The 21,621-nt window shown below is 46.5% G+C and overlaps 1 protein-coding gene across 1 annotated transcript in view; it reads right to left on the reverse strand.

Moving 5' to 3' along the window:
* Positions 1–20,039, reverse strand: part of PTPRT (protein tyrosine phosphatase receptor type T) — a gene marked incomplete at its 5' end in the record, with an annotated part of 444,059 nt that extends 424,020 nt beyond the window's left edge. The window contains one exon of the mRNA XM_082773668.1: positions 19,970–20,039. Coding sequence (XP_082629794.1) covers positions 19,970–20,039 — 70 coding nt within the window. The remainder of the gene's footprint in view (positions 1–19,969) is intronic.
* Positions 20,040–21,621: the final 1,582 nt, after the last annotated feature.

Here is a 21,621-nt window from a genome sequence, read left to right on the forward strand (position 1 = left end):
AAAACAGAATGGGGTAATTGGTTCCTTGCCACAGGAGCTGGCAGTAGTTATTGACCATTTTTTATATCTGGACATCATCCCAAATATGATGCAGTACATTCCAGATGAAGATTTACATTAGGAAAAGTGAAAACACACGCATAGCTTTCTTTACATATGATTCATCCTTTTAATACCAGGCCAAGCAACTCCCAAAAACACACACAGTCAGGGCCTCCATCTGCATATGTTACAGAGCACTTACACATACACATTTTGAGCAATCCAAGCAGAAAAACAAGTTGGCATTTAAAAAGTGGTATTGCAATGCAGTGAATTCAAAAGCACAGTTAGACACATTTCAGGCACTTGGTACGAAGCAGTAATCACAACCTTTCTCTCACAGCCCAATATTGAAACGCAGGAAGAGCAAATGTTTGCTTTTTCTGAGAAAGGCAATATTCCAACAGATGAAGAGTGTAAGAACCAAATATTGACAGGATGTGAGGACTCGCAATCAAAGCGGTGTAGGACCTCTGTCCTCACTAGGGCTTGAGCTAAGCGCCTTCACCTCCTGAAAGCGCTCGGTCTATCAGCAGAACTGCTGGTAATAATCCTGTCTAAGGTCTGCAAACAGAGATATCAGGCTCACAAGAGAAGATCACATGAAGAAAGATGGCTTAAAGATCGCCAGGACTCATCTGTTTCAACAAAGCTGGAAGTCAGGTTGGAGCTGACCCACAACCATTTAAGCCACAGGAGATTTTCCACATATTCTGAAGGGCTTATGAAGCAAACCCTCAAAGGCAGCTGCTCAGTTGTTAATATGCAAGCCTTTAAATAAACCCAGAGAACACCTTTGTATCTCCTCTATGCGACTGAAAAGGTATAAAATATACAGAATTCAGCTGTTTATCTCCAAGCAGCAAAACAAAATTGATCAGAAATAGTTTTTTTTTTTTTTTTTTTTCAATCTAAAAATTAATCTACCAACTCTACCCCAAGCCTCCTCTTAAGCAACCTTTCTCCCCTTCCTGGAAATTGCCAAGCACAAAAAGACACTTTGGCCCACATATTTAAATTGCAATCTTTTCAGACATTTTATAGAACTATAATTTACCTTTAATAATTAATGGCAAAGGAATTCATAACAAAATCACAGCATTTGCTTACGGGGTCGCTAATCCAGCTTCCAGCTTCATTAGAAGAACTCTCTCAAGACCTTCCCCTCTTCTGCATTGGACTAAGCGCACAAATGTAAACACACCACTCTCTTTAACCTTTATAGTTAAATATAATGAAGACAGAAAATCCTGGAGTGTTAAAAAGTCAAGATAGAAGAGAGCATAAGAGCATTCTGAGGCAGAAAGAAAAAATTCGCAGGAGGCCCCATGGCTTCGTGAGAGCAGGGTTATTCCCAGCAGGGATCACTAATTTGTGTGGAGCATTTTAGTGCACATAATACCCCTCAACTCCAAGAGAAACACAAGAGCATTATTTGATGCAGTCTCTGATTTAGGATGGAATTTACAGGTTGTTTTTTTTTTTTTTTAAAAAAAAAAAGTTATTTTTTTTTTTCCCCCAAAGCCAGCACAAAAGCACTTACTACCAAATTCAGCCTGTGCATATCTACAATTAAGCACAAACACTAAGAAAGAGACAAAGGTGCTGAGAAACAGAAGTCAGCTATATAGGCAAGATTTTATTTACATGCAGAACAATGCTATATAAGCTAACAGTTTAGAAGCTGACATGAACTCCTCTGCTTTAATACCTGCAAGTTAAAAATCAATAGATTTTAATTGCTCAGCAGAAAATAACATTTTGCTCTGCACTGAAGCAAAAAGTTTTCATGTTCTCTAAAGAAAACTCCCAACAAGTATTTATTTGCTATTGATTAAGATTTTTCTCGTCAGTAAAGTGAGATCAATTTCAACCTTGTATCAACTTCCAAGTATACAAAATTAAATAATACTCCAAGAATATATTGGAAAAAAATACGACTTTCTTAGTCTTCCCCCCAACACACAAAAGATCTCTAGTTTATCAACCATATTTTCACCATTGTTACACATCTTAGAGAATATGGTTCTGTCCAAGAGTCCCTGGGCAGCTGTTAAGATTCTTCAGAGAAGACAAGAAACAAAAGGATGCACTTCTTTTAACAGTTGTGGTGGTTTTTTAAATAGATTTAGTTAGTTTCAGTGGTAGGAAGTTAAAACAGGGACATTAAACAAGGTAATGCATCTCTGGATTCCCAATTAAAAAGACAGAAGAAAGCCTCTTAAGGAGTTTTACAACTATAACTCTGAAACACCAACTTACAAGACAAATTATAGCTCTTTAATTACCTGATATCACAGGTCCTTTTCAGCATTTAGTTTTCAAGACCACTGCTACAACATGATTTCAACGTCCAGTGGTTGAGGTTGCATTTAACAGGTGGCTGCACAGCTGCTGTCCCAGACAGGATTTTTATGGCCCCGAGCCCCTCCGAGGACAGGGCACCATGAGCAGGACTGCACCTACCTGACAGGGTGGGTAGGAGCATCTCTGCCAGATCTGCCCTCCTGTTGGGCATCCATCTACACAAGGCTGGAGACTGCTGCTGCAGGTACAGGAGTGAGCTGATAACTGGGGAGCATGAGCCCAGAGGAGGATGTTCAGGGATGGTCAGGGGCTGGAGCACTTGCCCTAAGCGTACAGGCTGAGGGAACTGGGCTTGTTTGAAATAACTCAGCATACCAGAATCACAGAAAAAGCCAAAATGTAAGTTACCTGTTCTCACCTATCTGACCCAAAACTTTGCATTTTCCTCTCATTTTTACCTTACTCCTCACTTTTACAACATTGTTTTCCTTCTGTCTCCTTCCCTTTACCAACCATCAGATCTAAGGAACCCTGAAGCAGCTTTACAGCGGAAATCAATCTCAGGCCATTTATCAGCATGATTGACATCTACCTCCCACCCAAGAAGTACTCAAAACAGGTACAAAAACAGTACAGCTTTTTATCATGCATTCAGAAGACAGACTTACTCAGCACTACCTTTTTCCTTCCTATCCTCCACTGAGGAAAGGAGCTTTCTTTCAAGTCTGTAAAAATCGCTTCTTGCAGCACAAATCTTTGCAGAGAGGTCTCTAAACCATCTGTGGAACAGCAACTCACCAAACAGACTAGGGATGGCCTAAGCCCTCATCTTTCTCCACCAACACAGCTGCAACAGGTCCTATAGTGAGCCATACAAATCAGAGTACAGCCTGGGATACTCTGAGAAAGAGGCATGGGACTTCTTTTAAATAGAAAAAAAAAAAAAAAAAAAAAAACTTGAATAGCACCTCAGCTCAGCAGGGCCCATTTTCCTCCTCATGACTCCTTCCCTCTCCTTCTCCTGAGCTTCTCAAGTCTCCCTACAATTCACAATTGGTTTTCCTTTGCAGCTGTCCCTCCCTTTTACCACTCCTAAAGGAGATTAACAGCCAATATCATTGCTAATTTGTGACCACATTGCACAGACATTTGCAAGTTTTCTTACATAGAAGGCAACTTGCTGGGGCTATAGCTCAAACTAAAGAGTTCACTCCACCTGCAAGTCGAACCCGAAGGCCTGCAGCTAGGCCAGGCCGCCAAGCTCAGCATTTTGCCCTCATCAGCCCCCTGGCCACACTCAACACCCATCCCGCAGCCTTACCAGGCTTACCTGGGTGAGCCTGCAGGAGGTCAGTACTATAAAAGCGCAGTTTAAGGCACGAGGTCAGCTACCCTGCGCGACAGCCCTTCATTAATAGGCTACCTGCTCCCCAGGACATGGGCCACAGGGAAAGAACAAACAGGAACGCTTTAATAGACTCTTATGCTAGCCATGACAGAGGACTTGTTCCTCCCTCTGCCCAGAGAGGCAAGTTCCCCAGTATGGCCAATAATGATGTAGAGCTCTCCAGTTTTGAGTAGAAGACAGGATATCCATCCATCGTCTGGGCAGACTCTGTGGCCCAGTGATGGCCATTACGTTGCAAGCACTTCAGTCAGTACTGACCAAAGCCTCTCTATAAGCCAGAGAAAAGCCTGTACAACCTCTGCTATTGGCTGGGCCAGACAAAAATGATCATAAACCAGGAGATCATTCAGACTGGAAGAAGATTACTCAACTATTCAGACTTTTGTAGGCTTGTGCATGTAACATGGAGGTCATAATCCCCTACACCTTCCCTCACTAAAGCAGTGGGAGCTCACAGCAGGCAGAGGCCTGGCCTTCCCAGGGGAGCTTTGCCTCACTCTGCTTAATGCATGAATTTAAATACTATTCAGCGCGTTTCCCGGACTACTTGGTGTGTACATGCTACTGAAAGCAAGCAGTCAAAATCGTCATTTTACAAAACATTACATATAATAAGATTGGCCCAAGTAGACAGAACAGCAGTACTGGCAGTCCCATAGCAGGAGCTGGAAGTCCCGATAGAGCTGCACGTGAACACAGAAGCAATCAGCCACAGGACAGCTGAAGGCACAACGGACTTGGGCAAACAACCCGTATCTGCATTACAAACAAGGAATCTACTTCCACAAAGTTCCGTAGCCATCTAAACCCAGCAATGAAAGAGCCCACCATTTTTTCCTACAAGGGCTGTAACAATTTTTTTACATGTGAAAAAATATAAAAATAAACTTAAGTATAGTACTGGCAGAAAAATTCTCCTACAATCTTGGAGGTATCAAATAAGCAGCCATCACTTTGTAGCAGCACTCTCAATAAAAGAATTTAGTGAAGTTAAACCACAAACAGCCCTAAGTCATTTAACTGACCATAAAAGAGAATTGATTTTTTTCTGACTTACAGAATTCAAAGCACACCCCAAGTTTATTTCTACAAAGCCAATCCACCTAGACAGCAGGGATGCCTCCAGATTTTAAGGAGGTTCAAGTACTAGGAACCTTCACAGGTCTCCAAAAGAACCAAGTCATTCAAGACATCTTAGAAAAGTTGTAGCTTCTAAAAGAAACCATTCTACAAGTTAGAAGTGTCAGTATTTCACCGACAAATCTCTCCCTTTCTCGTTGAATGAATATACAAGTAATATGTTTTTCCTCAAATGAAAATATAATAGCAGCTGACAGACTGATTATTACCTTTCCATACCTAGTGGACAGGACTGAGACAGTAAATCAGGATGAGCTAACATAAAATACCAACTTACTCAAAGCCAAATATTTGATGAAGCACACACAAATTGAAATATAATCAGACAAGAACCACCTGGGAAATCCTGCCCTATGTATCAATCATCTCCAAATAAAATCCTTCATATGTTTAAAACAAAATATGTAAGTCAGCTAAGTAATACATTAGGACTCCAGTAGCATACACATTGAACCACAGCATGTATGTGCTCATGCACTAAGTACAGACATGGAATATACTGGAGCAAGACCAGCAGAGAGCCATGAATATGATTAAAGGATTGGAGCACCTGCCATACAAGGAGAGGCAGAGAGAACTGGGATAGCTTAGCCTGGAGGTAAGAAGGCTCAAGAAGGATCATATCAATCCTTATAAATCCCCAATGTGAAGGACTAAAGATGAGTGAACCAGACTTCCCACACTAACACACGTGGAGACAGTCAAACAGTGAAAGAAGTTGCCCTTGTCCATAGAGGTTCATGGGTGATGACCCTATTTTGAGCAGAGGAAGTGGACAAGGCCATCTCCAGAGGTCCCATCTCACCTCAGCCCAACTGCAATTCAACTCTGAAGTCAATGCCATTTAACAGAACACTTGGACAGCTCTCTACATGTATCTTAACTGTAGATCAATAGAAGTAATATTTTAGACCATTTTTAAATGTATAGTGAGCATGTGATAAAGCTAAGAGGAGCTACTTGGTAATTTGTTGGGAAAACTGAGGTCCAGAAGCCCTATTAGATGCTACTTTTACTCAGGAAGGAAAACAATGTACTCGAATAACACTGTGCTACACCACTCAAACTTATTTTACGACAAAATAACAAACAATGACCTTGGTCCATTGTAAGTTCCCCCAATGCCCAAAAGAAATGCATTAACTGCATTAACCTTTTCTCTGAAACATCTTTCTTAAAAGAATACTTGTTAACTATGTGAAAATTTGTCTGCCCTGCCTCAATGCTTCCCTTACCTGCCACTGAGCACCCTCCAAAAAGGCAAGTTCCAGAACCCAGTTACGGAGGAGCCATCCCCAGACACTGATCTTGATTCTGCAAGGTAACTTCGTGCTCCGTTGCTCATTGAGGTGCCAGTCCAAAACGCCTCCCTGAAGCTGCTCATAAGGTCAGTCTGAGCAGCTGCACAGAGGAAAGGAGCACGAGCAGACACGTGGTCACGCACTCAGGTCAGAGGCTCGCTTCCAAGACTTTGCTTTTGCCTGAGGGAGCACAACCGTCTTTTCAGGAGGAGAAAGGCATCCACATCCTCTGAAAGGCATCCACATCCTCTAGTGAATCTCTTTCATTTCTACTGTTAAAAAGGCTGCATACAGTTCCTAACCCAAAGGAATTCCCCGAAGATTATTACAGCCTCCTCCTGCACACAGCTCCAGTTAAACCATGATTTATCTCACCTGCCTTGCACACAGGGCTCTGCAATGAAAGCAGAGTTGCATCCAAACCTTGACTTCTATGCTTTGGCTACAAAAGGCAAACGGGACAGAGGAGCTTAAGATACCAAGCTGTCACATACATTCTGGAGAATATGGGCCTCAGCCTACCATTTCCAACAGGTGCTTTTTTGGGGACCACCAGCAGTTTCATCAGGCACACCATATTCTGGAGGGCTTCTCTCCACTGGGAGGTGCTACACACCACTCACTGTGCTCAGATAAAGTTCCTGCCAGGTAAGAGTGGTGACTCTGATTTCATTCAACACCTGTTCATGGGCATCAGGCAAGATCTCAGCAAGCCTCCTAGGGAGCGGAGCATTCACCAACACTGGGAGAGACAAAGAGCCAGCCTGAGAACACGCTGCACTCACTGCTTTTCATTAAGAGACCTTGAAGCATTTCAAAGATGCTAATTAAGCTCCCCCAGGCCCCCATGAGATGGAAAAGAAATGTGCCATTTACACTAGATCTGAGACACGGAAATATTAAGTCACCCAGGGATACAAAACAAAATGGGGACAGAGCTGGGAACAGAAGACCTGGGCTTCCAGATGCCAAATCCCTGATCAAAGCCTTACAAAATATTCACCTAGTCCCAGCCTCCCCTGGCATCACACAATGTGGAAATCCCTGTGAGCATATGAGCACTGTGAAGGGAGCACGCTTCTCAACAGCATGATTTTGGTTCAACATTTAAAAGGCTTCTTTGCCAGCAAGAAAACCTCTAGTTAGCTTTAAGGACAAGGTTTCATTTTCACCTGTGAGATTACAAAATACATGCACTGAGTCAGAGCTCTTTGGTTCTCCCAGAAAACCAGGGGCACAGAGGGCTGCAATACACTTAATTCCAAAAGGTTAATTAACAGCAAGGTATTACAAGAGGCTGGTGGAAGGGAAGGCCTTGATTCATGTTCATCTTAAAATACATTTTAAATCCTTTCCCTCTGTAATTACACATATATTACACTGTGTTCTTGCACTCGATTTGCCTCACCATAAAGTGAGGGTGTAAACATTTTCTCTTCCTCAATCTCTCTGGAATAAAAATTATCTGAAGAGAGGTATCCTGGGGAACAGTACACAATACAACAAATAATTCATCTGTATTTACTTCTTTTTTAAATACATTGAAATTGAAAGAAGGGAGCAGAGTCAATGCCAAGTTGTACAAACCTAACAGTACAATGTATAATTCCTGCCCTCATCACCTCGTGCTATTGCATTGCTGTGCCCTATGGGCACATACTATCAGTAAACTGCAGTTCAACTTTCCAGGCCCGTCCTGCCCTGAGATCCCATAAAAAAAAGAGCAGGTGTCAATTACAAAGCAACTGCCTTCCCTTCCTTTGCAAATTAAATAATTGAAACTAAATCCAATTAAACTAAACTAAACTAAACCCACAGCAGCAGAAGTGCATTAATCCCACCAGCTTCTCCCAGCCCGGCAGTGATCAGCCCCAACTCCTCCAGGTCTTTGCCACGCTCTCCCTGCAGATGTCCTAGCAGGCAGGGGCACTCAGGGCTGGCCGGGATGCACAATGTAAGCTGAAGCCTTGAAAAACCAAACCTGTGAGCAGACAGCGCAGCCCTCCACCACCAGAAGACCCACTGTGCTAGGCCTTCCCTTCCTGAACCAGCAGCGTGGCACGGGGCCACCACAGCAGAGGCTTCCACCTATCAAGTGTATGACACTGAAGTTTTAAGACTGGATTCTTTAAGAAAAATCCTGTCCTAGATAAAGCTCTTTTACAACTGTTTGAATCAGTGAATTTTTCTTACCTTCTTACTCTTCTTAGCAGAGAGCTGTTGCAGGGAAGAGGAGAATTTAAAGAGGATTTCTAATAAATCCATTCACCTTTATGGCCTCAGAATAGGCGCTAGTCTGCATATTTATTAGGCACATGTTGTGAGCACACAGGCACACACCTGCTGCCACAGCACAATAAGTTTCTAGAACATAACTTAGCAGCACCCAGGGGCATTACAAGAAGCACGCTGGACACAGAAGGAACAAATGGCCACTAGATATGGCTTGTGAAGAAGAGAGCAGAATAAGGGTAATGAATTGAAAGCCTGAGGGCGTATAAAGACAGAAAAAGTTTGTCAAAGTCTATAGGTTCAACTGTACAGTAAATAGAGAACAATAAAAAGGAGCGGAATTGAAGCTAGTTTTCTGAAGACACGAATTCCCTGAAGTTGACTGATAAACAGCAGTATTTCTCACCTCCTTTTTTCTTTAATGGGATTCAAATAATCAATTCACTTTAATTGCAACAGCACTATTTTCCCCACCCAAGCGAACAAAGCACAGGATTACCTTAATTGCATATAACAGGCTGTTTATGATTAAACAAGTAAAAAATGATTGCACCACAAAGCATCATGTAATAAATACAATTAGAGACAAACAGTCCTGTGGCATCAAACCGCAATTCATTCCAGTCCAGCTGGCTGCTTGCAGGTCAAGCCTAAACCTCGATACCACCCTGCACAGCCCTCCTCCAGCACCCTACAAAGCAGTTGTTTGCACAGCTCACTGGGCAAGTATCCAAACTTCTGCTCCTATGTCTACCTTATAGGTTCTGGGGTGATACTGTACAGGAAAAGGGGAGCAGGGTGTTGTGCAGACCAGCTCACAATTGCAAAGCAGCAGAAAAAAGCCTCACTGATGCAGTCCCAGAAGAGAAGCCCCCAAATTACTGTCCACCTCTGGCTAGTGAGGGGTTTCTCCATCTCAAAGCAAGACTAAACAGTATTAATGAAAACAGGATTTTTTATTTTTATTATATATATATATTTATTTTTTTTAATTAAGCTTTCTGAAGGGTATTAATTGCTCTAGCAGAAAGGTCATCCACAAAACCCTGCATCAACCCTTTTGTAGTTCTGACATTAAAGAAAAAAATTACCTGGTCACATACTCTTTTCTGCCATGGGACCTTTTGATGTTCTGTGCAGAAGATGGATGGTACTTACTGAATGAGTAACTATTCAATATTTTGTTTTATTCTTATTGTTAGCTGCGTGGCCCCATGCATTATTTACTGCATACTATGCAAACTGATCTCTACAGAGATAACTATCAATTTCCTCTTGAATTTCTCTACAGTTACAGAATTCCTATTCCCTCACAAATACTCACCACTCAGCCCTATAGCACGATCTCCTACTGGCTCCCTGCTTTAATGATTTGGGGATTAAGGGAAGATTTTAAGGGAAGATTCCCACTAATTCCATATTCCTCATTTGAAGCCCCCAGGGCTTTTCAGCATCCTCAACCTGCATCATTCCCACATACAGGAAACAACACTGCTGATTTCAGCTGCAACTATCTTATGTCTTCTTAAACCCTTCAGATATTAAAGCCTGTGTCAAAAATCAGCCCCCATTGGGATGACAGCCAGCAGCCACCTACAAAAACTGGGCTTTGAACAACTCACCCAGAATCATTTGGGAACTGAGTTCCCAGAAGTTGTGATCCTTACCCAAAGTCCAGTGCTGTCAGAAACTTATTGACCTCAGCAGGTATTTAATCAGATGAATTGGAAACAGTTGAGAAGCATTGGTGTTAACATCACTTACACTTCTGACATGCTTAATATGACATGCTCCTTTTCCTTAGGACAGCTCCTCCACCTTTCCCTCTTCAATAACTTTATAAGTTAGACATCTGGAGAAAAAAGCCTGCAGTGGATTAATCAATTTTTTTTTCTCAAGGAGTGCGTTACTTTTTCTCCACAGAAGACAGTCAATTATTTTGTCCTGTCTCAATTAAAATGACTCAGGCAACAGGGTTTCCACCATCTCCTTTGGGATACAATTCTACAGCCGCATGGATCTGTGAAAAGATTTTCCTAATGCTCCAAGTAAATTATGCTCTTGTTTCAATCTTATTCTATTACCCTTGGTGCACATTAAATAATTCCTCCTCCTTCCCTCTGAGGTGCTCTCCCTTTCACAGCTCAGTTCTCAGTTGCAGGTCCAGAAGCTAAATATATTTAGACATTGTACAAGTTTGCTCAAAAGGGAAGAAACTGCTGGTCGCTTCTAGGTCCTCTCAATACTTTGTCACTCTCAGGAATAAGATTAACACCAGGGAATATTCCAGGCAGGAAAGGAAAAATCCCAAGCATTTAGTGAAGGCAGAATATTTCACTTGCTGCGCATGCAGTTCAAAAAGCAAACTCCCTTCTAAAACAAGTCTTGCTCACCCACAAATATACCATCACCCATCAGTCCTCTCAAATCCTCAGCAGCACTCCCAGATTTTTCCCATCCAACTCAAAATAGCTTTGTATACATTTATGCCAGATCTATACTGCGATTTTGCAAAATCGCAACTTCCCAAGGTTGGGGCTAAATTTCTGCCTGCGGTTAACTTCAACCTGATATTAATCCTCCACTCCTTGCAGTTTTTAAGTTTACCATGACTAAGAAAAGCTTACAAAGGAACCACTTCTGAGTTTTTCCTGACCTTTAATGAAGATTATATTCAAAGTCTGATCCTGACAGGAAATCTTCCCACCACCCCCTATCCTACGCCTACCATGTACATGTATGCTGCTACACACCAAATTGCCCAAGTGCTCATCGGCTCTCTCCAGAGATGTTAAATGTTAACCAGAATCACACCAGGCCAGCAGGATGGGCTCCGACCTTGCATCACCTCTTGGCAGCACATCTACTCCATTTCACATGCTTCAGGTCCCAGACACCTGCAAGGCACCCTGAAGCCAGTAGCCACGGGGAAGATATGAAGGGACACAGGGAAACTGAGCCCTGTCACTGTGTTTATTTAACATGGTTATCAATAAAAGATCAGGAGGATCTTCTTAGGGGGTGAAGGAAAAGGATTTATTTTCTTACTACAGGAGCTAGAGCACTTACATACATACAGGCATAGGAACCACTGGAATGAAGAAAAAGTCTCTTAAACAAGAAAACAGGGAGGGATTTAATGTGGCTAGCTGCTGAGTGGCCTTCAGCTACCACCAAGACTCGGCTCCAAAGCATTACTTTTCAAACATTTTCAGAAAAAAAACTTAGTTTTATTGCTAGATGAGCATCAAAGTGCAAGATTAACACGGATGTCCGATGCAGCTATACTCAGTGTGTTCATTCTTTACACTAAACACACAAAGAAATGTAAATAAGCACATTAGAGAGCAAAGCTTGCCCATGTGCCAGAAGTTTTTATTATTAAAATGATGAGAAGTAGAAACTACTTTAAAAGGGTTACTTTTGCTCTGCAAGTTCATCTAAGGACAATTAATTATACTTTCTTATTTTTGCCTTGGCAGTCTCCAGGGTTATCCCTGTGCCAACAGAGACAGCATTTGTTTATTTCCAAGCTTTCCGTTCCTCTGATTATTGCTACCACGTGCTGATATCTGGTAGTATATAAACCATCTCCCGTTTTAAAATCATATAAATCTATATATACTGTTTCTCTAGGAGACCCTATTTATATGAAAGGCAATTTAATCGGGAAGCTGCAACATCGCTGCGACCATTATTTTCACTGAAAAAAATCCTTTAAAAAGTATACATGAGGCTTCCTACAGGACTTAGGAAGGCTGTTATTTTGCACTAGATGATACAGACTGTCCCCCACACATGCTCGTGCTGGAATGTTTGAACCTCCAGAACAGCAGAACTGCTCATTTCAGAGCAGCTTTTTTCCTTCAAATCAATTTTCAAAAACAGTCAGGGTTTGGTTGGTTTGGTTGGTGGTGGCTTTTCAGAAGGAAATGGCAGCAAGAAACAAGCAGCTGCCTTCACCCTGCTGATGGGAGCGATGCCTCCCAGAAGCTCACCTCAGTTTGACTGCTGCTCATCACTGCTGGGCACCGAGCTACCCAGACAGCTGCTGGGGTACAGGCAGCAGCAGGTAAATGTTTTAGAAAACAAATGCCAGCCTTTGCCTTTTACGTGCTTATCTTTTCTCATTACTGAAATATGCAGCGTATTTCAGTAATACCCTACTACAGACACAAGAGCATTCACAGGAAGATCTCTGAAGTATCAGTGGAAGAAGAGTAACACCAGGGCAAGCTTGTTCCTGACGTGTTTCAGGCTCTTAAAATGTCAGTGAGTGGCACATGTAACAGTGAAATTCACACTTTCCTAAGCAAACGTGAAATTGGTTGTTAGTAAATTAAAGATATTTGCATCAGCAAATATTTTTGGTTTGTGAAGAGAAGCTCAACCAGTTTGATAAAACACCACAGCGCAGCCGAGGAAGGACAACAAAAGGCAGGCACTGCAGCCCACGTTTTGGCCTAAGGGCCAATATTCACAGCAACAAGCTCTCTAGAGGTATTTTAGCTGACAAACTTACTGCCATCACCCATCTTCTCCTTTCCATGACAGACATGGTGTGGACCTACAAGCATCAGGAACAGCAGCCAACTTCTGAGCTCCTGCCTGCTCCTCCATTCCCATCCCATCAGGCTCCCCTTACCCTTCCCATTTCTTTCCATGCTTTGTCCCTTCCTCTTCCCCACCACACACCACTTCCATCACCTCCTCAGAGCATCCCCCTGCCCGAAACATGTCAACATCTCAGCTGCCATCCTTGCTGCTCCCGTTTCTTCTGTTCTTTTATGACTTAGAGATGAAAGCCTTCTTCAGGGTACAAAAATGAAGCATTTGTGCCTCTGAAGCATTTAACACAGGTGGCTCTTCAGCTATTTCTGAGTTGTTACACAATAAAGCAACCAAATTAGGTTTAAAACAATGAAGAGAAGGAAAAAAGGACTGTCTGTTAAAGATGCTCACTGGGGGTACAAGCTGACAGCCACCTATCAAGGTGCCACCAGGCTTCTCAGCATCCAAAGCACGCAGGTTTTCCTGCCAGCCGGAAAGGCAGGCACACACACCTCCTGGAAACTGAGCAAGTCGCACAGACAGCACCGGGAATAAGCTCAGCCAGGTTTACACAGGTGCTGCTTAGTTCTCTGGAACAAAAACTTCATTTTTGAAGATATAACTTCCATCCACAAATTTGAAAAAAATACCAAGACATGGCATGTTTTCACAAGAAACACCTGACTGTGGTGGTAACACTTCAGTTTCATCACCAACTGCGTCTATTCGGGCATTTAATTTACGCCTAGAAATACTGAATGAGATATAGGCTGCTGGCACCAAAGCGGGGACACGCTAACAGAAAATCCCTGTTCTGGAGAGGTGGACCATCAAGTACAGCACCTTCCACAGCACCTTCCCATCTTGCTGACAGAAGCACTCCTCTGCTTACCCCGCAAGTACTGCTGCAATTCCAGTAAATGTTCCTAGAAAGCCCCAGCTACAGCAGGCACAATCCATTGATCCCTTTCTTCCCCACAACTTTCAGCCATTCTTCTACTGGGTAGTGACAGCCCCGTGCTCTTTCACCAGACACTTGTCCCATCAGTCGTCATCATTGCCTGTACTTGCCTATTCAGGCCTTTCTTTCCATTTGCAAAGCTGCTGCCTCCGTCCCTGGGGAGCTGAGCTTTGAGTTGATACTCAGGGCATGAAGGTGCACAGCCACGGGTCCCTCCAGGAGCAGGGCTGGATTCAGCAAGTCACCAAAAACACGTCTCAAGAAGAACAGACCCAGTACAGCGCAAAGGCCTGCTCCTGCTCAAGCTGGTAATAGCGTTTTCCTCCCATTTGAGGAGGGGTGATGCCCACATAAGAGATGAAGGCTGGTTTAAGTGGCAGTGCTGCTCTGCACAGTGCCACAGAGGATGAGATGAGCAGAACTCAGCCGTCGCTTGCCTAGCACAGAGCTGTACGGGCACAGTCACCAACTCACAGCCCAGGGCTGCTTCCCTGCAATCCAAAGTCATCCCTTGGGATCAAAACCAAGATAATGGGGAGGCCATACATGAAAAAAGCCCACGGTAACCTCCACTGATTTTGTTACGTAGGATGTGGAGACGTTTCAGCTAACCACGAGCTGCGATACAGGACACCGAGTGCTTCCAGCACACCATAGGCGGCACAGCTGAATAAAGACGTTCATGTAACTGGAGGCTGCTGAGGCTGCAGCACTGCTTGGTGCCCACACAACATCATCAGCTGTCAAAATCCCACAGCCTTTCTGAGAGATCAACTCAAGATTCAGGAAACAAGAGCCAGATCCCACCCGCCCAGAGCTCACAAGCAGCTCAGGCAGGAGCTGCGCACTCCCAGCCACGGCACAGTTTCCTGAGCCCACCTGAATTCCCACACCCAGAGTCCCTGAGGTCTGTCTGGAGAAAGGAGGAAATCCAGCGGCTGCCCTTGAAGCAACTGACAAGGGCTGGTTAACAGCAAACAAGAAAGCCAGAGGAGGCCAGGCACTACGCATGCTCTTCCTGGGTTTTCTTGTTGCCCCTTTGACTGGGGCTTGTTCACAGGTAGCTTACGCTCCCTGGAATTGTGTCATCTTTAATTAACCATGGCTCTAAGCAACACTTACAGTCATCGTCTCCAGAGGTCCTTCTTTCCTGTAACTGGCTGACCGCGCTGCCTCTCCCGAAGCACGCCATGCCCTGCCAGCCAGCCTGCACAGTATCCGGCATCTCCGGCCCACGGTGATGGATAGGAGGTATTTACCAGATATTAAAAAACAAGTGGGCCTGATTAAGTGATGTATAGCCTGATTAAGACATAGTAATCATCCCTCCTACCATGAAGATGTATGATCTTTAGGGCTTGCATGCAGTAACGAACACCAGAGGCAATCGCTCGCTGTGTTGTTAGCGGCGTGCAGAGGGCCAGGGCCAGGCGGTACGATGCCTGTACTGATGCCACCACTGAGCAAGTGACATCCAGGAATAAGAGGCAACACAGGGCCAAGGGGGGCACAGGTCATAACATAAGGTTTTAAAAAAAGCAAGTATCATCTAAATGAAGTGATATCCAAGCAGCGCTAGACAGCGAACAGGGAGTGCACCAGCAGCAGAAGAATAAGAGACCTGGGAAACGTCAGTGCCACCAGAGACAAGTGACTCCTGTCCAAATACCGTGGCTTAAATGAGGCAAATAATACTGCTCCATAAAATGTTCAGAAATGCCATAAAAGCCAAGTATACCGTTGTCTTCCCAGAAACAGCACCGCAGAAGCAGGAAGCATCAATCCAGGAGCTGCTCTTGGTGGAAGCGGAGTGCTCCGGTACCCCGAGGAGCCTGGGCTACAGCCCCAGCGGGTCGGTAACAGCAGGCAGCCTCTGGGTGCTGCTGCTCTGTAAATCCTCCGTGAGGACAGCCTCGTCCATCAACACACCTACAAGCACGTTTTTAAGCTTCAGCACATTGCAGCTGTGCATTACAAGACACGGGGGAAACATACTGAAGCAGTTTCCGTAATAAATTAAGAAATCTCTTTAAAGGAGCTATGCTTTATACACAGATATACACACGGAGTGCTGCTCTTCACCCAAATACCGGGAGTTTTTATGAATGCCAGCTAAGCTTCAGGATTTCTACAGCGAAGCAGGGGAGTACTGGTATTCCTCTTGCTCACAGCAGCAAGCAAACCCACACACACCCCCACCACATTTTGGTAGCTGCATTTCAGACATCTCTGCTCTTTTTTAGGAGGTTTCTGTTAAGTCAGCCTCAGACTTGCTCATTGCCAAAATATTTGAACTCGGGTGCTAACGTTGCACACCTCTCCATTTTACGCTCAGCACTTCCCATTGAGGCACGGAACAATGCCTGCCAATACGTATCACTGTACCTCATTTATAAAATTATAATGGAAGTTACCAGCCGCACAACAACTATTATGATAAATAACAAGCTTGAAGAAAACCAACACAGACAGACTCAGCGGCACAGGAATCCTACGCTGAACGCTGTTCACAAGGACTGTCAGTGCAATGCTGAAAGGATCGGTATTTTTTTCTCCACTTAACTGGATTTTATATACAAGAGTAGTTGTTCCCGTAAGAAACAACCCTTGTTCCTATTTTTTTTTGAGGTTCACGAAGCCTCAGACCTACATCTTTACCACTATACAGGTTTCCATGGTAACAGATGGTGGTGCCTTCTAAAAAAATACTATTATGTTCTAGAGAAAGTATCCCGAGTCGTTCCCTTAATATTGCTGAAAGCTGGAGCACGTGGGCCTGCACAGAGAGAATTAGAGACTCTGAAAAAGTACAATTAAACAAGGAAAGCAGAGCTGAGGGGCTTTCAGAAGGGTGGGTGATGAAGAAGAGCTCTGTTTGTAAGGGAATCGGGGAATCTGTTTTTAAGGAAACAGCCTCACAAATGCCTTTGCGCTCCGTGACCTTTCGCAGCCGCTGCAGAAACAGGCCGTTTCACAACATCACCTTCTTAATAATAATTGTTAGAAAACAAATCAAGGCAGCCAGGAATGAAAAATAAAGTTGAATCGTAGTGCTAACAGTTCCCCAGAGGGAGCAAGAAGTGATTATTGAGTTAAATGGCTGCATTGTTAACAATTGCCACACACAGGAGCTTACTCAAAGATCCATTTTTCACTGCCAATTTACCAACAGCAAAAAATCCACGACCAAATGAACTCGTAGGAAATGAATTAATTTTCCTCAAAAAAAAAAAAAAAAAATCATCTCCCCTCTTCCCCTGCCAACCCGCGCGTACCGCACTAACTGCCCCAGCCTGGCGAGGTGCAGCAGCCCGCGGGCAGCCAGCTGCATGCCCGGGCATCCCCGAGCTCTCCCACAGTGAAACAAGCAGTAGGAAAAAGGAAAGAAAAATGAAATCAACGCTGACATCAGAAGAAAACCAAGCGTCCAAGCCGTCTGGTGCTCAGGTGAACAGTCCCAGTGTAAACCCACCGTCCTACTTCCCCCCAACGTCTCTTGCAGCTGGGAATGACTTGAGTCTGTTTCTCCACTCTCTGGCATGGAAAACACGCAGGAGACTAGAGCGAAGTGCCCAGCAACTGCAAGAATATTCCACATACTCCGTGAGAGAAATGCCACACACGTGCTGGCAGCAAACAGCGTTTCCCCCTGAGCCAAGTGCCTTTATTTCTGTGATCTTAAGGAATCAGCAGTTACTAGAATGACCTGGTGCTACTTCTACTTATTCTAAGGAGCAGCTGAGGAATTAAATCAGCACCTGACCCTAAAGCTAACAAAAAGTTCAGAATTAAAAGCATGCCTCTCATAAATACATACAGAGCCCGCGTGCGACTGAGAGCAATTGCTGGGGAAAAGTTATAAATAGAGCAAAAGCGACATTACATAAGGAAATAAATGTGAAGCAGTTCCCTCGGTATGAAACTAGATACTCCAAGCAAGAAGCCATCCGCAGGCTGCTGTAGGTTTGGAATATTTCTGGTTTCATCTGTCGTGGGTAAGACGAATAAGAAACTGTGCGAGTCAGGCAGGAATTTAATACGGGTTTGCCTCGACTCGTGGCTTTGCTACTTGTTAACCCAGCTGCCAGGTAAGAAAATAAATTTAGAGAACAGCCAACTTCTTGCACAATGCTTTTTTGGGATGTTCGACAAAAGGCTGCCGAACAAACGGATTAGGCTTTGGGAGAAAAAACAATCAGGAGAGTGGAAGCATCTGCACCCTAATCTTATGGAGACAGCACCACCCGATGGACGATGCGGGGACGCGCCCGTGGCTTCCCTGCTGGGGACCCGACAAACTTCGCCGAAATTTCGGAGACAAAGTGCATCTGAGCAGCTTTTTTTTTTCTTTTAAAACCGCAAACTCTCGACTCTATGGACAGAATAGGGGCTGCTACACTTCAGGACAGACTCACAGCCGAAGAGAAGTTTCATTTAGTTTCATTCACATGAGCAGCTCCGAAAGATTGAAATAAGCTGCCCTTGTTCTGAATGGTAAAAAACATGCACTGAAATAGGAGGCAGAAGGTGATGTTCACGATTAGGAAATCTCACGGTCACTATTGCTGCGGAACTGGCGATGGAGAACATTTAACAGCCTTCTGAAAACAGGGACTTGCCAGGTGTTTAATTTCACACGTGTTTAGCTCATATTGTATTAGTTTCCCTCAAATCATTTCTGCCCCTTAAAAAGTTTACCATTTTCACAGATCAGCCTTTTTCCCAAGCATCTGGCTAAGTGATTTATCAAAAGCCAAGGATCTAATCTGAACTGATATGGCAAGTGTCGGGAAGACAAAAATGCAGTTGGAAGAAGAAAAAGAATAGCTCCACGTATTGCTTACTCAGTGAAGAAGCTATTTAACTAGGTTAGACTCCCCAGCCTCCCTAATAAATCAGGGGACCCGTGCAGCTGCCCAGCAGCACACGCAGGGCTGTGGTTTCCCAACCCGTGCTGACTGATGCCAGCAGCCCCTCCGCTCAGCTGGGGGCTCCTGTGCCTGCTGGCCCCCCAACACCAAACTTTTTCGGCCAGACCGCACTGGAGATATTTGAAGGCATGCACAGAGCTGGTGTGTGCTCAACACCTGCTGCCCTGCACTCCAGCTCTGTTCCAAAGCAGCGAGACGAAGTCCTCGGGGCTCCCTGAGTCCTAACCACGATCCATCGCTGCTTGAGACGAAGCGGGCTCCGGCGTGCTGCAGGCAGGGAAAGGAGCCTCGAGCACGGAGACTGCTCGCTACCAAGCAACGTGGCACGGGCAGGGCTGATTTCCATCACATATACAGGCAGAAAAGGTTTTGACCAAAACTTAGAAAGCTAAATACAGCAAGTCGCGTCCTGCACCTCCGACAACTAGTTTCGAACAGAACGAAAAACCAGGGAGAGAAATCCGTATTACAAGAACCGAGGGAAGCCCCAAACCAGGCGGATCGCTGCTTTTCCCCACGAAATGGCACGGGGGGGAACAAACCTCGCCCCTGGCGCCTCCCAGCACCGCGAGGTGTGCCCGCAGGACCCGGGGGGGCCCCGCTCCTCCAGCCCGGAGCTGGGCCGGGTCCAGCCCGAGCGGCTCCCGCAGAAAGTTGCCGGGGCTGCGGGAGGCAGGGCAGGAGCCGTCGGGGAACCGGGGGAGAGGCGAAGCCCGAGACCCGACGAGGAGGAGAGGAAGAGGAGGAGGAAGGCAGCGGCTGCTCCCGAGGCTGCACCCCTTCGCCAGGCTCCCGTAAAAACGGACTGGAAGCGCTGGGGGGACCGGGCGCGGGGGTGATGCTGCCCCCAGACAGCCAGACGGCCACCCGGACACACAGCCACAACTTCCCGAGCTGCCGCCCCCCCGGACACCGCCGCGACCCCGCGCAGCTCCCAGCACGGAGCTGGGGGGCTCGCCCCGAGGCTGCCCAGGGCCAGCCCGAGCTCCCAGCGGGCTACGGGGGGGCTCAGGGCGAGCTCCCCCTGCGGGAATTAGGGAAATGGGAGTGGGGGGGGGGGGGGGGGGGGGGAAGAAGAGGACCCCGGGCGCCTCACCTGCGAAGCCCTGTCCCTCCGCCTTGGGCAGGAGCTGCAGCAGGAGGAGGATGGCGGCGACGCCGGGCATCCTTCCGCGGGCTTCACCTGCCCCCCCCGGGGCCGCCGAGCCGCCGCCGCCCGCCCCGCATCCCCCGCACCGGCGGCCCCGGCAGCCGGAGCCGCGGCGCTGCTCGGAGGAGCCGCCGGAGTGGCGGCGGGAGGGAGGCGGGGAGCGGCCGGGAGGCGGGCAGGGGGCGGGGGGGTCGGGGACGGGCGGGGGGGGCTCCCCCCGAGCCGCCGCAGAGCCGGCCCCGAGCGCTGGGGGCAGCGGGCAGGCACCCGGAGCCCCCCCCCCGGCCCCTCCCCGCCGGGTTAAAAGCCTCCCTCCGCCGGGGGGTGCGGGCTTTTTCCGCCTTTTTTCCGATTTTTCTCCCTATTTTCCCTCTTTCTTCCTATTTTTTCCTTTCCCTTCCACTCCCCTTATCCCTATTTTTCCCCCTTTTTTTCCCCATTTTTTTTTTTTATCCCAAGCCCAGCTGCGTACACAAACCCCTGCCCTGGGCAGCGGCCGAAGCACAGCCCCGCAACACCGAGCTGTGGGGTCCTGCCCCTGTCCCCAAATCTGAAGGGGTCCGGTGGGGACCGCATCCACCACGGCTGGGGGCACAACCACCCCCGGCTAAAGCCGAGCCCCAAAAAGCTGCAGGTCGCAGGGGGGCCCTTGTCAGCAGCAGCTCACTCGGCATTCAGGGCTGAAAATAGTAATTTTCGTCATTATTCACTTTCAGGAGAGTTAACGGCTAAATCCCAAGCCACGCCATGTACCGCCGCGCTCGGAGGCTTTGTACACAGGCAGAGACACAATCTGGAGCAAAACGCTAAGAATTGCTTTCCACGGGCAACTTCTTCACCAAAAAAAAACCTGCCTGGTAAGCACAAAAATCAGGACACATCAATAGCGATCAGCCACCTGAGCTCGGATTTGCACGGCGAGAGGAGAGCGATGGCCACCTCGCCCGGGATAAAGCGCCTCTTTAATCATCAGCACAACAGGAGATTATTTCCGACAGCAACTCAACTTCCCAAAGAAATTCCAGCGCTGCTAGGTAGGCTTTTTTCCCCCGACTACTTGAGGTTTAATAGAACACTGCTTCCTCATTAAATTTAATGCTGCTCCCGGGGCAGTTTTATCTCCCCTCTCCCCGTGCCTCCTCTGGCTCTTTCCTCCCCATCCTCTCCCTGCCACCCTGGGCAGCCTGCAGCAAGCATCCCACAACCAGCACCCCCAGCTCCCTGCTCACGGAGCTGTGCCTGCCAGCAGGACCCAGCACACAGGCTCCTCGTGGGCTGGGAGAGCTCCTCTGAGCTCTTTGGGCTCTCTGCAGGAGCACCCCGAGGTGCTGCCGGGTCTAGGCCAGGTCCCTGCCCCAGGAAGGTGGCTGGGGCAGGGCTCTGCAGCCCGCTCCTGGGCCCTGCGGGCTGAGCAGCAGGGCCACAGCACCCTGCAACAGCGGGGGGGGGACACCTGCAGGCAAAGCTGCCCCACTAACCAGCTCACCCCTAACAGGTAGGGAAGACTCCAAAAACACCACAGCGTTGTTCAGGCGGGGAGGTTTTGGCACTGCAGGATGTCAAGGCTGGCATTTTGAAGTCCCTGTTAAAGCATTTCA

Source organism: Aythya marila (genome assembly GCF_965140915.1).
Source record: "Aythya marila genome assembly, chromosome: 16".
Lineage (NCBI taxonomy): Eukaryota > Metazoa > Chordata > Aves > Anseriformes > Anatidae > Aythya > Aythya marila.